The sequence below is a fragment of the Salvia splendens genome, chromosome 2 (genome assembly GCF_004379255.2).
Source record: "Salvia splendens isolate huo1 chromosome 2, SspV2, whole genome shotgun sequence".
Classification (NCBI taxonomy): Eukaryota; Viridiplantae; Streptophyta; class Magnoliopsida; order Lamiales; family Lamiaceae; genus Salvia; species Salvia splendens.
Window position 1 is genome coordinate 38,168,848 of NC_056033.1, and position 13,928 is coordinate 38,182,775.

Consider the following 13,928-nt stretch of genomic DNA (forward strand, 5'->3'; position numbering starts at 1 on the left):
CTGGATTAGGGAATCAGACTTAATCATAATGCGCTCTAGGTGTTTGGTGATATTCCCCAGTTGGGAATTAGTTGCTAAGAGTTAGATTCAAGATTTAGCTATCTCCCTTTATTAATGTCAACTACGCACATATAATGTCAACTACATATATAATTCATGTCAACTACACACATATAATGTCAACTACACATGCAATTCATGTCAACTATACACATATAATGTCAACTATGTGTACAAATCCAAGCCCCTTGGCCTAGCGGTAAAGGGTGCTGGATACCGCGTCCATCCTGGAGGTCTCGAGTTCGAACCCTAGGTGGCGTAATTTGTCTTTCCTCCTTGTTATAGGAGTTGATTTGTAATTTCCTCCTTCATATAAATATATGAAGTTAATTTTTTTTTTTAAAAAAAAGTCAACTATGTGTACAATCCATGTCAATTACATAAATAATCCATGTCAACTACATACATATAATGTCAACTACATATATCTACATATATTATGCGTAAAATGTTGTTGTTGACATAAATAATATAGGTCGTTGACATGAAAATATTTATTTTTTACATTAAGTATTTGTAAAATGTTGTTATTGACATAATAGTTGACATAAATAATGTTTGCTGTTGACATCATAGTTGACATAATGTCTTTGTAGTTGACATCGTGCGAAAATAACAATTATGCCCCCTAATTGACATAATATCTCCGTAGTTGACATCGCGCGAAAATTATAAATGAGTGGCTAAAAATACATCTTAGTTTTCAATTAGACCCAAAAATCTCAATCTAACAAGACTAGAATAGCATCAGCTTGATATCTACCCTACCCACTCTAATAAAATATTAAGATTTGTTATGATTAATTAAAAGCATTGGGGGACAAAATTATTATGATTGCTAACTCATGAAACTAATCCACATTCACATATATAGGATTAAAAAATAATTAGATGGTAATTCACCTTTTGATTAGTAGGGGCATGCACGTTTGTGGGTGGAAACAACATACCATCACACGTTTTCAAGAATCATTCATTACTTTAATTATTCAAGTACATATTTTTCGCCATATCAAAAATTCATTGTTGGAAAATCATTTACATAATTTACATTCAGTTGATAAGGTAATCAAATCCATAATTATGTAAAATATACTCTACTAGATTTAGGTGTATGCGCTGCGCTTAAGGCACCCGCAACGTTGTGCCGTTGCGGTTCCTATGCCGTTCCGGCGGAACGGTTCCGCGGCGGCACGCGTTGCAGGCTCCGTTCCGTCGCCATTCCGTGCCCATGCCGTTCCTATGCCGTGTCGCGTTCTGTTCCGGGGGAACGCGGAACGAAACGTTCCGCCACGCGCCGAGGCGACGTGGCGGCCTCCCATTCGACGCGTGAAGCCCACTCGCTGCCCCGCGAGTGGGCTTTGTCCCGGTGACGCAATAATTCAATTTTTTTAAAAAAATTTGAATTTAATAATAAAAAAAATTGCAACGGTAATGTGACCGTTTTTTTATATCCGTTTTGTATTTTTTTTTATTTTTTTTATTTATTTACTCTATAAATACTCCTATTTCATACTCATTTCAATAACAAACACACATCTATTCCTTTCTATTTCCACCCCAATTTTCATCTCAAATCAACTCTGCTTTCCTTCTCCCAAATTTAATCAAACTAATGGATCATTTTGAACAAATGCGTCAAATATTGCAACAATCACTTGAAGAAGATCGACGACGGGAGGCCGAAGAAGCCGCGCCGCCCCAACGACGCTCCCGTACGTACATCCATCGTAACCGGGAGGAAGCCGCTGCAAGGTTAGTACGCGACTACTTCTGCGATAACCCGGTTTGGGGAGATACGTACTTCCGTCGCCGTTTCCGCATGGGGAAACCTTTATTTCTCCACATCGTGAATACTTTGGCAGCCCGGGAAGAGTTCTTCCAGGAAGGGTACGACGCGGTCGGCCGTCCCAGCCACACGACGCTGCAGAAATGTACTGCAGCAATCCGCCAGCTTGCGACTGGACAAACGGCCGACATGTTCGACGAATACCTCCACATCGGAGACAACACTGAGCGAATGTGCTTGCTCAAATTCTGCAAAGGCGTCCGGGAAGCCTTCACCGACGAATTTCTCCGGAGGCCAAGCACGACCGATTGTCAGTTCCTGCTCGACCTTCACGAAACAGTGCACGGATTCCCCGGGATGCTCGGCAGCGTCGATTGCATGCACTGGCAATGGAAGAATTGCCCGGTGGCGTGGAAGGGGTCCTACACGAGCGGCCACAAAGGCACCCACCCAACCGTTATACTTGAGGTCGTTGCCGACTACCGCCTTTGGATCTGGCACGCGTACTTCGGGGTCCCCGGGTCGAACAACGACGTAAACGTGCTCCACCAGTCCGACCTCTTGACCGAAGTTTTGGATGGTAAAGCACCGGCCATCAACTTCGTCGCCAACAACAGGCTTTATAAAATGGGGTACTATCTCGCCGATGGCATCTACCCGAAGTGGCCTACCTTCGTGAAGACGTGCAGTGGGTCTGCGAACCCAAAGCAGGCTCTTTTTGCGCAGAAGCAGGAGGCTGCTCGCAAGGATATGGAGAGGGCGTCCGGGGTTCTCCAAGCGCGCTTCAACATCATCAAAGCCCCGGCTCGTACGTGGTTCATGGAAAACATGGTCGACATCATGTATACGTGCATAATCTTGCACAACATGATTGTCCAAGACGAAGGACCCGAGGCGGGAAATTGGTTCGACGACGAATCCCCCGGAAGCTCAACCGCAAGTAGTCCGCCTCGAAGTGGAGCGCATCCGTCTATACAAGAACGGTTATCTATTCGTGCAAGGACACGCGACTCTAGTGCCCACACCCAACTCCAACAGGATCTAATTGAGCACATTTGGGCAAATTTTGGCGGATGAAATTATTAAAATTGTGTACTTTTATTTTTTAGGATTTTAATTGTGTGCTTTTTATTTTTTTAGGATTTTAATTGTGTGCTTTTTATTTTTTTAAGTTTAAGTTGTAATTTTTTTAATGTTGTGTGTTTTTTAATAAAGTGTGTTTGTTTTTTAATAAAGTGTGTTTTTTAATTGAATTTAGTTGGAAATAAAAAAAATGAAATTGAATGAATAGTAATTTAAGGAACAGTTAAGGAACGGTTAATGAACGGAGGGTTGCAAGTTCCGTTCCTTAGTTAAGGAACGGAGTAAAAAAGTACAGTGGGGCCCTCAAATAGTGGTTTAAGAAACGTTATAGGAACAGCGTTGTGGATAGCCTTACCAAGTGAAGTGAGATAACAAGATAACTATGGGAATGTTGAATTATTATAATTTATATGTTAGATAATTATAAATATTTACACTTACAAGCACGCCACCTAATATAAAAACATTCATATGATTTGTATACATCAAAACGTTGACCCTTTTTATCTGTTAACTATTCAACGATTAGGTTATCCTATCAATTATCATGGATATTGAATAAGTTGAAGATATTAATTTTGTAAATATGAGGAAATTTTGCATATTTAGTTTCCATATTTGTTTTCTTTTTCTTAATTTATTCTATATTAATTTATCTTTGGTATTATTCTCTTTCCATATACTCCAACGTATAGATCCTACTATATAAAAATGTCACAATTACTCTCTTCAATGAAAAGAATGAAGAAAATAAAATCACTTCAATTTGCTCTCTTTATTTTCCAACACACATCGATAATCAATCATCAATCTCTCTCTCTCTCTCTCTCTCTCTCTCTCTCTCTCTCTCACACACACACACACACACACACACACCGCACACACTCACGAAATCCATTGTTTTGCTCTCCCAAAACTATTTGCCCTGCCCCCCCTCCTTTTCCCTCACCTCTTTCCTCAATTCTCGCTCATCTGTCTCCCCTTTGTATTGTTCGTTATCATCATTACTACCACTCTTTAGATTCGTTGATTTGCTAAAATACTCATCCTAATCAAAAGCTTACTCCGTGTTTATTTTGATCGGTTGTATTCTGGGTTTTGATCAATGATGAGTGATTTTGAGTTCGTGATTTAGGGTTTCGTCTCGCCGACGATGTAGTTCGAGGAAATAAGGCCTCGATCGATAACTTTTTGCTTATTTATTGATTCAATTGTGGGGAGTCCGACTTTTGGGATTTTTTTGCGTTATTTTTGGACTATTTTTTTGCTTCGATTCGTTTTTCTTACAAAATTTCTGACCAAGTCGTAGTCGGTTGGAGTTCTGTTGATTTTATTTTGGAATTTGGAATTTGTTCTTAATCCGGCCAGTTGTCATGGATAATGTTGTGGGCGGAAAATTTAAGCTTGGGAGGAAAATTGGGTGCGGCTCATTTGGTGAACTCTTTTTAGGTATACCACCATTCCTCGTTTAGTTCACTCTGTCGTTTGATCTAGTTGGATTGCTATAACGGGCTTGAATGTTTCTTCTGATAAACAAAGATATACTAATATATCTTTCTATATGTAGGCGTGAACATACAAAGTGGAGAAGAAGTAGCCATCAAGCTGGTATTTTTCTTTAGATTTTTCCATCATCTTGTTGAAGTTTGTGTTTAAGTGGTGAAAGTAGTGAGTTCCATTTATTTGTCCGCGCAATATATTTTGGCTTACCATGTCATCTATTGAAATTTGCAATTATCAATCTCGAGCTTGGGACTGACTTATAGGGTAACTTAGTCCGCTCTCATGCTATTTTATTTCTCACCTTAATTAATGGAGTACTTACTTAATAAAACTGAGACTTTGAAATACAGGTTAGAAGGTGCACTGTAAGTTTTTGCCCTTGTCTTAATGAGAATATGCATAGCACATGAACTTAAATAACCAAGTGTATGCTTGCTTGTCAAGTGCTAGAATGAAGTTAATAGTATATATATCTCACACGGGCCTCATCAGAAATAGATACTAGATTTATGAAGGTCTACATGAAGAAATTACTGATATATCCTTGTAATTTTGACAATCTACCTAATCGTGGCAAGTTTAAACTTTAATATCATTTCTATGCATGAATTGTCTTACCATTATGTTTACTTATCTCTGATACTGTGAAGTGCAGTTGTATCCTTGTGCATTTAAGTTTTTATATGTTTATATATTAATGCTAGGAAGTTGCATCTTATTTGTACAGTTACCATTGATTTTTTTCATTGTTAGTAATATGGTTTTATTGTTGCTGCTGTTGACAGGAGTCAGTGAAGACCAAGCATCCTCAGCTTCACTACGAATCAAAAATTTATATGATTCTCCAAGGAGGAAGTAAGTTGTTCTCTAATCCTAACTCCTTAAACACACTCATAATTTAAACACAGGCTACTTCATAGGGACATGTGCACCCTGATTAAGTGTATGCAAGTGAAAAATCAGGTTCTTGGATTGCTCTTCTTTTGTGTGTCAACACAGTGAAGTTAATTTGAACATAAATCTAAAGTGTTTTGTCTCATATGTATAGCTGGCATTCCCAACTTGAAATGGTTTGGAGTTGAGGGCGAATATAGTATTATGGTGATAGACCTTCTAGGGCCAAGTCTGGAAGATCTCTTCAACTATTGTAACCGGAAGTTTTCCTTGAAAACAGTGTTAATGCTCGCAGATCAGCTTGTAAGTGGTTGGGACTTTCAAAGCCCATTCGTCAGCTCTAATATTTGGGGAATTCAGTTTACTGTAAAAAAAACTAAATTTGTTTTTAATTTGTAGATTAATAGAGTTGAGTACATGCACTCAAGAGGATTCCTTCACCGGGATATAAAGCCTGATAATTTTTTGATGGGCTTAGGTCGCAAAGCAAATCAGGTATGCCTTTCTATTATATAGACATCATACTTTTATTTATACAAGTGTTTTCACGAGCATTTACTTTTGACTTTTGGAAAGCGATTGACTTCCTTACGTGGCACTATCGGACGTCAACCAAAACAATGTGATATTGTAGGCAAACAGTGTCGTTTTATACTAAGGAATTTTCCTATGATTAAAAGCAGAGTTTCTATTTTCATTTCAATTGTGGGCTGAAATCTCTAACTTATATTTATCACACAAAGTGGCTTCTGCATAATTGTTATCTCGGTGCTGGTGGTTTCTACTTGTCACAATATTGGTATTTATTTTGCAGGTTTATGTCATTGACTTTGGTCTTGCCAAAAAGTATAGGGATCTTCAGACTCATAAGCACATACCTTATAGGTACCTTAACATATCTTTCCATGGTTTCAGTTTGTGCAGCATTATAGCGTGCATATGTTCTATACACTCTTATTTATTAATTGGCACCACTTACTTTGCCAGAATTTTTTATTTTAATTGCAAGAAATGGCTGCGCTAACGTGCAATGGCTTTTTGTGAGCCCTAAAGTACTTTTTTTCAAAGTGGAAGCATGTAGAGGAATTAGAAGACCAGTTGAACAGTACTGAAGTTCTTTTGTTTTTATTGGCATATAGCATCTGCACATTAGTTTTTCCTACATGGCTCAGTTGGTTTAGCCAAGAAATACTGGATTTCAAAGGATTCCAGCAACCTTGGTAATAATAAATAAGATTATGTAGTTTGGCAAATTTTAAGACCTGAAAGGTTGAGAAATATGAATTATTCATTTCAAATTTCACTCTTCCTCTCCTGATGACAGATAGATACTTGCATTGAAGCATGATAAACATCTTTGATGTCTAATAAAATTCTCTTTTTTATGGGTTTTATGCCTTCCTGTCCCTTAAATGACCATGGCAACTTACTAAGAATCTTGATTTGATCACAAGTTAGTTTTTCCTTTTTTGGCAATTGATCATTTCTGCAATTTAATATTTGACTCGATGTTCTTACTATTCCTCCTTTAACATTTGATTCCAGGGAAAATAAGAATCTCACTGGTACAGCTCGCTATGCCAGTGTCAATACGCATCTTGGGGTTGGTGAGTAATGTATTGTATTAGTATGGTTATTCCTTCTTCGAGATTTGATCAAATTTCCACAATTTTATTTTGTAAATTATTCATGTTTTCAGAACAAAGCCGAAGGGACGATTTGGAATCTCTGGGTTATGTCCTAATGTACTTCCTGAGAGGGAGGTTGGTGATATGTGTTAACACAGCTCGTGTAACTTTTGAAAGAATGATAAATAATTATAATAAATAAAAGGATACTGTAATTAATATTATCAAATGTTTTTGTCATCTTGCCTTCCTTGTTTTGAATTATTATCTAACAAGTGTTTCAAGTTTTACTTCTTTTCCTTATTCTGTATATGTTCTTGGCAGTCTCCCTTGGCAGGGATTAAAAGCTGGCACCAAAAAGCAGAAATATGACAGGATCAGTGAGAAGAAAATGTTAACTCCTATAGAGGTTTATATTCACTGCACTATTTACATTTTTTATTGTTGTTGGTTATGCATGTTTTGCTGCATACGCTAGTATTCTAAATTGGGTGATAGCGTGAAAAGAAATTTAAGCACCTGTTCTATTTTTTACTACATGATTTCTCTTTGTAATGGCGATGGAGAATTGATGGAGGGATGTGTTTCTAATTTATCTAATGAATGCTTTCTCCATTTCTCATGAAACTATTTTAATTTAATTGTGCTGTCAAAAAGGTCCTAGTATATTATATATTTCTTAATTTACTTTTTCTCTTTATTTTTTATTTCACCAAGTGTTTGCAACCAACCTGCCTTGCTTCTTGTCATGGGTCCTCATCATGTTAATAAACATGTCAGTATGTTGGATATTCCTAAACATGCTCTGAACTGTATAATAGTCTTTCTGTTGTGAAACCTTACTCCCATGTTTTCAAATGCTCTTGGTTTTCTTCACCACCCTGTTTCTTTTTGCGCGGCTGCGTCAGTAGGTTTTAGTTAACAATAGTATCTCAATTTTTGAAAACTACATAAAATGTACCAGGGCTGTGCATATCATGCATGGGAGAAGCAGAGCGTGGATGAGTTTTCTATTATTGTCTGATCCAAAATATTCTAAGGACTAAATTTCTATCTTTTTTTGGGGTTTATCTTGCTACAAGCACTTAATCAGTCACAGAAAGTTTAACTTGATCATATTTACCACAGGTGCTGTGCAAATCATATCCATCAGAATTCATATCTTACTTTCACTATTGTCGGTCATTAAGATTTGAGGACAAGCCAGATTATTCTTATTTGAAGAGGCTATTCCGAGACCTATTTATTCGTGAAGGTAGCAAATAGTCTAATTGTGTCTCGATCTTGTGTGCTCCCAAAAATATTTCTTGTTAAGAAGTTTTTTCTGGTATTTAGCTGTTCACTTTCTCCTTGAGTATTAATTCAGCATGCACTTGCTGAAACATTTGTGCAGGTTACCAGTTTGACTATGTGTTTGACTGGACTATGTTGAAGTATCCACAAATTGGTTCTAGTTCCAGAACTAGGGTGAGTTTTTGGCTTTTCACATCCTTGCTTTGTGTACTTTATGGTGTGAACCGAACAACTTATTGGCTTGCATACAGAATCTTCCTGGTAATCCTGTTACTGGACCCTCTGGTGAAAGACCAGGTAGAACATCAGGTATACCCCCTTACCCTAACCCGTAAACATTTGCAGACTAAGTCAACTGAAATGGATGCTGGATTAAGTCTTGTCAGCTTCTCATGAATTTTCCTCATTTTTACATAGGGCAAGATCTTCGAGAAAAGTTCTCAGGTGCAGTAGAAGCTTTCTCTAGAAGAAATGCTATGATTACTGGTCGGTATGGTGAACAGTCTAGACACAGGACATCTGAAGATGTACCTTCATCGATGAATGTGGTACCTTTTCTTTCCCATTCTGAAAAAAATCAGCTATGATGTAACGTGCTTGTTAAATTTACTGCACTCGTGTCTCCTAGAAGCTGTTTTGTGTCGCTCCCTGCCCCCATTCGGCAGTTACCCTGTATCTAAAATTGAAACTCAAAGAAAGGGTCTAATAGGAAAGAGTAGCCTATGTTTTAATGGTCAAACATGCGCTGCAGCTGCACATCTACGTGCCATACTTGAGTAAACTGTTAATTTTGGACTTTAATTTGTGAGTTAATTTTATGTTTTCTCAAATGCAGCAACCAGATTCAGAGAAGGGCCGCACATCGCGAAATGGCAGCTCTTCAAAGAGAGCAGCTGTTTCAAGTACCAGACCAAGCTCATCCAGTGAAGCCATTGATGGCCGCACGGGCAAATTGGTCCCGAGTGGTGGTCGCATATCCACCACACAAAGAGCTCAATCTGGTGCTGAGCAGAAACCATCGGCCTTTACTCGCGCAACCAAAGGCACTCGTGATGATCCCTTACGGAGCTTTGAGTTCCTCTCTATCAGGAAGTAATACCAGTGGCTCTTTTGAAAGGTAATGTGAAGTTGACAATGGCCACCTATTTATGGGATCTTCACGTTATCTATAATCCTTGTAAATGTGAAATGTGTCGTAGACAATTGTTGATGCTCATCCATCCTTCCGTTTGAGCATGTTTTTTTGTGAAGAGTTATTTTATGTTACTACACAATGTGTATGCTCATCCAAGGAATTGATGAGTTCAACTTTTCTATCTTTACAAGACAAAATTGTAGCTATAATAAACATTTGCGTACCCCCATACACGTTTCCATATTCTTATGCGTATTAACTATTTTGAACTTTTCATAATAGTTGTACAAAAATGAACTATGGCTTTTCTTTTCTTGCTATAAGCCTCACTGTTTCAGGCTTGCAGAAACCAGACGACGATGGCTGAAACCAAACGGTGCCATCCATTTTGGAGTATAAAAATGTCTAACTCAACGGAATATAGATTGTATGCAAATCGGCGACTTTCTAATTTGAGGAAAATTCACAAAAAGGTTATAACCAAAAATGTAACAATTGTTATTATCATCATAAAACAATATACGCCAACTTAAACAATATCATCATAAAACAATATCAGAGATGTTACATCAACTTAAACGAGGCACAATACCTCCTCATACCTAATTTTGGGAAATTTTAAACAATTTTACTGCGTTTACGAAGCCTTAACAATTGTTACACAAACATTTGGTAACATTAGATTAAAACTATTCCATGTTAATCACTAGGAAAAAATTTGATAGACGCCAAAGGAAGGACAAACTGCTAGTCAATAAATAACTATGTGCACAATTGTGATGTTAAATGGAAATTGCAGCACCCAATCCAATTTGCAATTCAAGGATTCCTGAGGGCAGCCAGCCTCTTCTCGAGTTCATCGACGTTTGAACTACAAGACAAGGACGACAGTTGAGGTGATATCTAGGAAATGGAATGTGAGTTCAAGTGCAACAACAATTTTTTATACCTGCTGGCACCTTCAGTGTTCTTCCCAGCAATTTTTCCTTTGGGAGCAGATGATAACTGAAATAAATGGAACTTGCATGATAAATGCCCAGAAAAAAAGAAAGAAAAGAAACACATTGATTGAGACATAGGGTGCTGAAAAAGAAACAAACCTGTGAAGCAACATCAACACCAATTTCATCTAGCACCTGGTATATTTCATCATAGACAAGTATTAGCATATGTGGTACGTAAGAGATGTATTATGTGTAGCGGTAGCTAAACCAACGCTTTTTGAACATCTGATGCATTTCACTATATTATCTGCAGACTCCTCACGAGTAATCACAATTTATTAAACTTGAATGCTCACTCTAATTAGTGAAGAGTGGCGGGAAACTAGAAAAAATAGTTATTCCATAAAAATTGCTATAGGCATCAACAATATAAAGGGACTTAAATGTCTCTTAAATATATCATATTATAGACATTTACTGCAACGGAAAGCTGAAAGATTAGGAGCCTTTAGTTAAGATGTGATAGGTAGAATACTGCAGCCCCACATCACCACACAAGAATAAGATGGAATTATACTTTCTTATTTCTTTTCTAGTGGGGAGTTAAACTTTTTACAGTGTTCAACTTACATATTAGTTTGTTAAGATCTTTCTGATTCAAAATCCTAACTGGAAGAATTAATTGGTGTCCACTACTATATACGAAAATGGAAGATAGCTATGAATCAACATTTTGACTAATCTATATGGGTTATTAAGTTGAAAATATCACCATTAACTAATATGCTGTAACTAAAGCAGTACTCATTTGATATTTTCAATCTACACAAAAAAAGAGTTACCTGGTTTGTCAACTCTTCTGTCTCATCCCCAGCCTCATCATTATCCAAAGCATCATCAATGGCATCTGACATCATTTCAGTCTACAGGTACAAATACACATGGCAAAATGGCCACAGAGAGAACAATGTTAACTCCCATGCCGGAGGATATCGTATCTTACAGAAGACATATAGGGACTCACAGTCATATCCATTTGTGCTGATTGCCTTTGGAATTCCTGAATCACCTTTGCCTGTTTTGCCGGAGCCATTTGCTGCAATCACATGCACCATCATAATATGAATTAAAACTAAGTCAATCAGTCACATCACCAAGTAATTCCATTCGAACTGGTGGCGTGGCTAGCTTTCGCATAGACATTGAATATGATTATTTGACCTATTTCAAAATTGATCTTATCTGGTGTGTTCAAGCAAGGTATGATATGCAGCAATGGTACATCAACTAATGTTCTACCTTATTCATTGCTGACATAGCTTTACTGGCACCCTTCATTCCAACAGCTACAGATGTTAGTGCGGACATCACCTGCGATTGAAAAAATACTCTTAATTAGTTAAGTACATCTCTCAGCTGGATGTACAAGAGGAACTTAACAAGAAACATATAATCAGATTGCATACCTGAGTATGAGTAGCTATACCTCTCATCTGAGCTCGACTACTCTGTAAGTTGGCTATTTGTTGCCGAAGCCGCGGATTAACTAGCGTGCAAGAATTTAGGTTGCAGCCTAAATATACATGAAGAACAAAAGATATAATTATTCTGTGCGGTTTTTCTAAGTGTTATCAGAGTCTTTAGCGTGTGTAGTGCTTATAAGCCATGTTAAAACATACATCATTCCCTGTTTTTGCAGTTCTTTTAATCTCAGCAACAAGCTTCTTTTCCTGTATCATCAACAATCATCCCATGCTCTAAATAAAATTAAAAAAATTAGTGATATTGCATTAAGAAGCACAACATACCTCTAGTTGCAATGTGTTGATCTCCTTCTCTATGCCTAAATCAAAATCACAGATCAAACAAGTGTGCATATGATATCAATCAAGTAACTGTAACTGTAAGATCAATTAATCTCAGGATTTAACAAAAAAAAAACCTCAGGTAGCGTTGGTCATTTCACGTTTACTCTCCCACACCGCCTCTGCAATCGAGCAGCACAAAAATTGAGAGAATTTTATCAAAAGATAAGATTGAGAATCTAATTTGAAGAAGTATTGAAGTGAATTGATGATGTAGGGCAAACAAACCTCGGGGCGTAGGTTTTTTGGAGAAGATGTTCATGTTGATCAAAACTGTTATCTTCTCTCTCTCGCGGCAGAAAGGATGCGACGAATTTTAATCTCGCTTCTCTCTGTCTCTCCTCGTCTTCACTTTATGTGAACTTTTTTTAATTTCATGATAGTTTTTATAAAAAATATATTTAAATCGTGATTATAATTAATTTATATTATGATCATATCATGTGGAATAATTTTTATATTAACTTATATTTATAATTAGTTTGATTTAATCAGATTAGATCGGTGATGAAATTTAATCTTAACAACTCGCCAACGAAATATTAATCTTATTAAAAGTAAATGTGAGACTAAATATTTTAGAATATACTAATGCCATTTTTTTTGTAATTTCAAATGAAAGAAGATGTATCTCTCTATTCCATTCCTGGAAATCCTTTTCCCATTCAGGGAGTTCGAATAGAAGTATACGGCCCAGCTCCGTATCAAAGTCACGATCAATATCGTTACTAGCATCAATATCGATATCGTTCAGCTATAGCAAGAGCCCCCGAATCTAGAGCTGCTTGTCGTTCCAACCCAGTTCCGATAATGCATTTTCATTAGATATCTTACAACTAGAATTCCTCTTTTTTCCTCGGAGATTGCACTCCGGGATGGTGGAGTTGGAGTCAAAATGACTATGAGAATGTGCTCAAAGTAGTCAAAATGAATGTACACGTTCAATAAAAAAAATATTTTTGGCTCAACTTTATCCATGTTTTGCCTAGGGAGCAAACCATTTTTCACCTTGATATGGTCAAAATATGCTGAATTTCTTACTTTTCTAAATTCAGTATTGCTTCAATTCCTATTTCCACATATTTAAAGGTTTAGACAAAAAATTGAAAAAAATATTGTGTTTAGTGATTAAATAAAGATGAAATCGAATATGGAGTAGAAAAGAAAAGAAAATAATAAAAATAAGATGTATTATTTTTATATAAATAAAAATGAATCAAGTAACACAAATCTGAAATGAAATAATGACTCAAGCAATAACTTGGGATGAAAGAGGTATACTTTAGACCAATATTGCAAAATAAAATAATTACTCCACTTTCCACTCAAATTCTAAACTTGTATAGAATACTAGCATGGTTTAATCTAGACAAAGATTTTCTACGATGAAATAATTGTAATAAGAAATACTATACGATTCCACCGCAAAATTATTTAGTAATAAAAAGAGTGGTTCATGAAATTTGTATAGTTATTTATATGGAATATTATTATATTATTTTGTTTCATTTTAGACAATTTCTAACCAAAGTTGAAAAAAATCCTCTACCAAACTAGAACCAATTTAAAGTCTATTTCGCTGTGTCCAATTCTAAATCACGTGAGATAATATCCTTTTTACACCACATGACCTATTATTGTATTTATTTTTGTTTCATTTGCCAATTATAATCGTGTAATATTTACAAATTTGATATTGAAAATACACAGAAAAATTATTAATCATAATTAGCA

General features: G+C 36.5%; 1 protein-coding gene and 1 pseudogene across 1 annotated transcript; one reads left to right on the plus strand and one right to left on the minus strand.

Annotated features, from left to right (window-relative positions):
- Positions 1-3,695: 3,695 nt before the first annotated feature.
- On the plus strand, positions 3,696-9,628 carry LOC121792647 (casein kinase 1-like protein 9). The gene is made up of 14 exons (XM_042190671.1): positions 3,696-4,381; positions 4,500-4,540; positions 5,221-5,290; positions 5,484-5,632; positions 5,729-5,824; positions 6,144-6,214; positions 6,875-6,936; positions 7,029-7,092; positions 7,282-7,366; positions 8,086-8,212; positions 8,351-8,424; positions 8,502-8,559; positions 8,668-8,798; positions 9,086-9,628. Exons 1-14 carry the CDS (start codon positions 4,306-4,308, stop codon positions 9,344-9,346), a joined length of 1,365 nt encoding a protein of 454 aa, XP_042046605.1. The 5' UTR covers positions 3,696-4,305; the 3' UTR covers positions 9,347-9,628.
- Positions 9,629-9,905: 277 nt separating this feature from the next.
- Positions 9,906-12,563, minus strand: LOC121765873 (annotated as a pseudogene).
- Between the last annotated feature and the right edge of the window lie 1,365 nt (positions 12,564-13,928).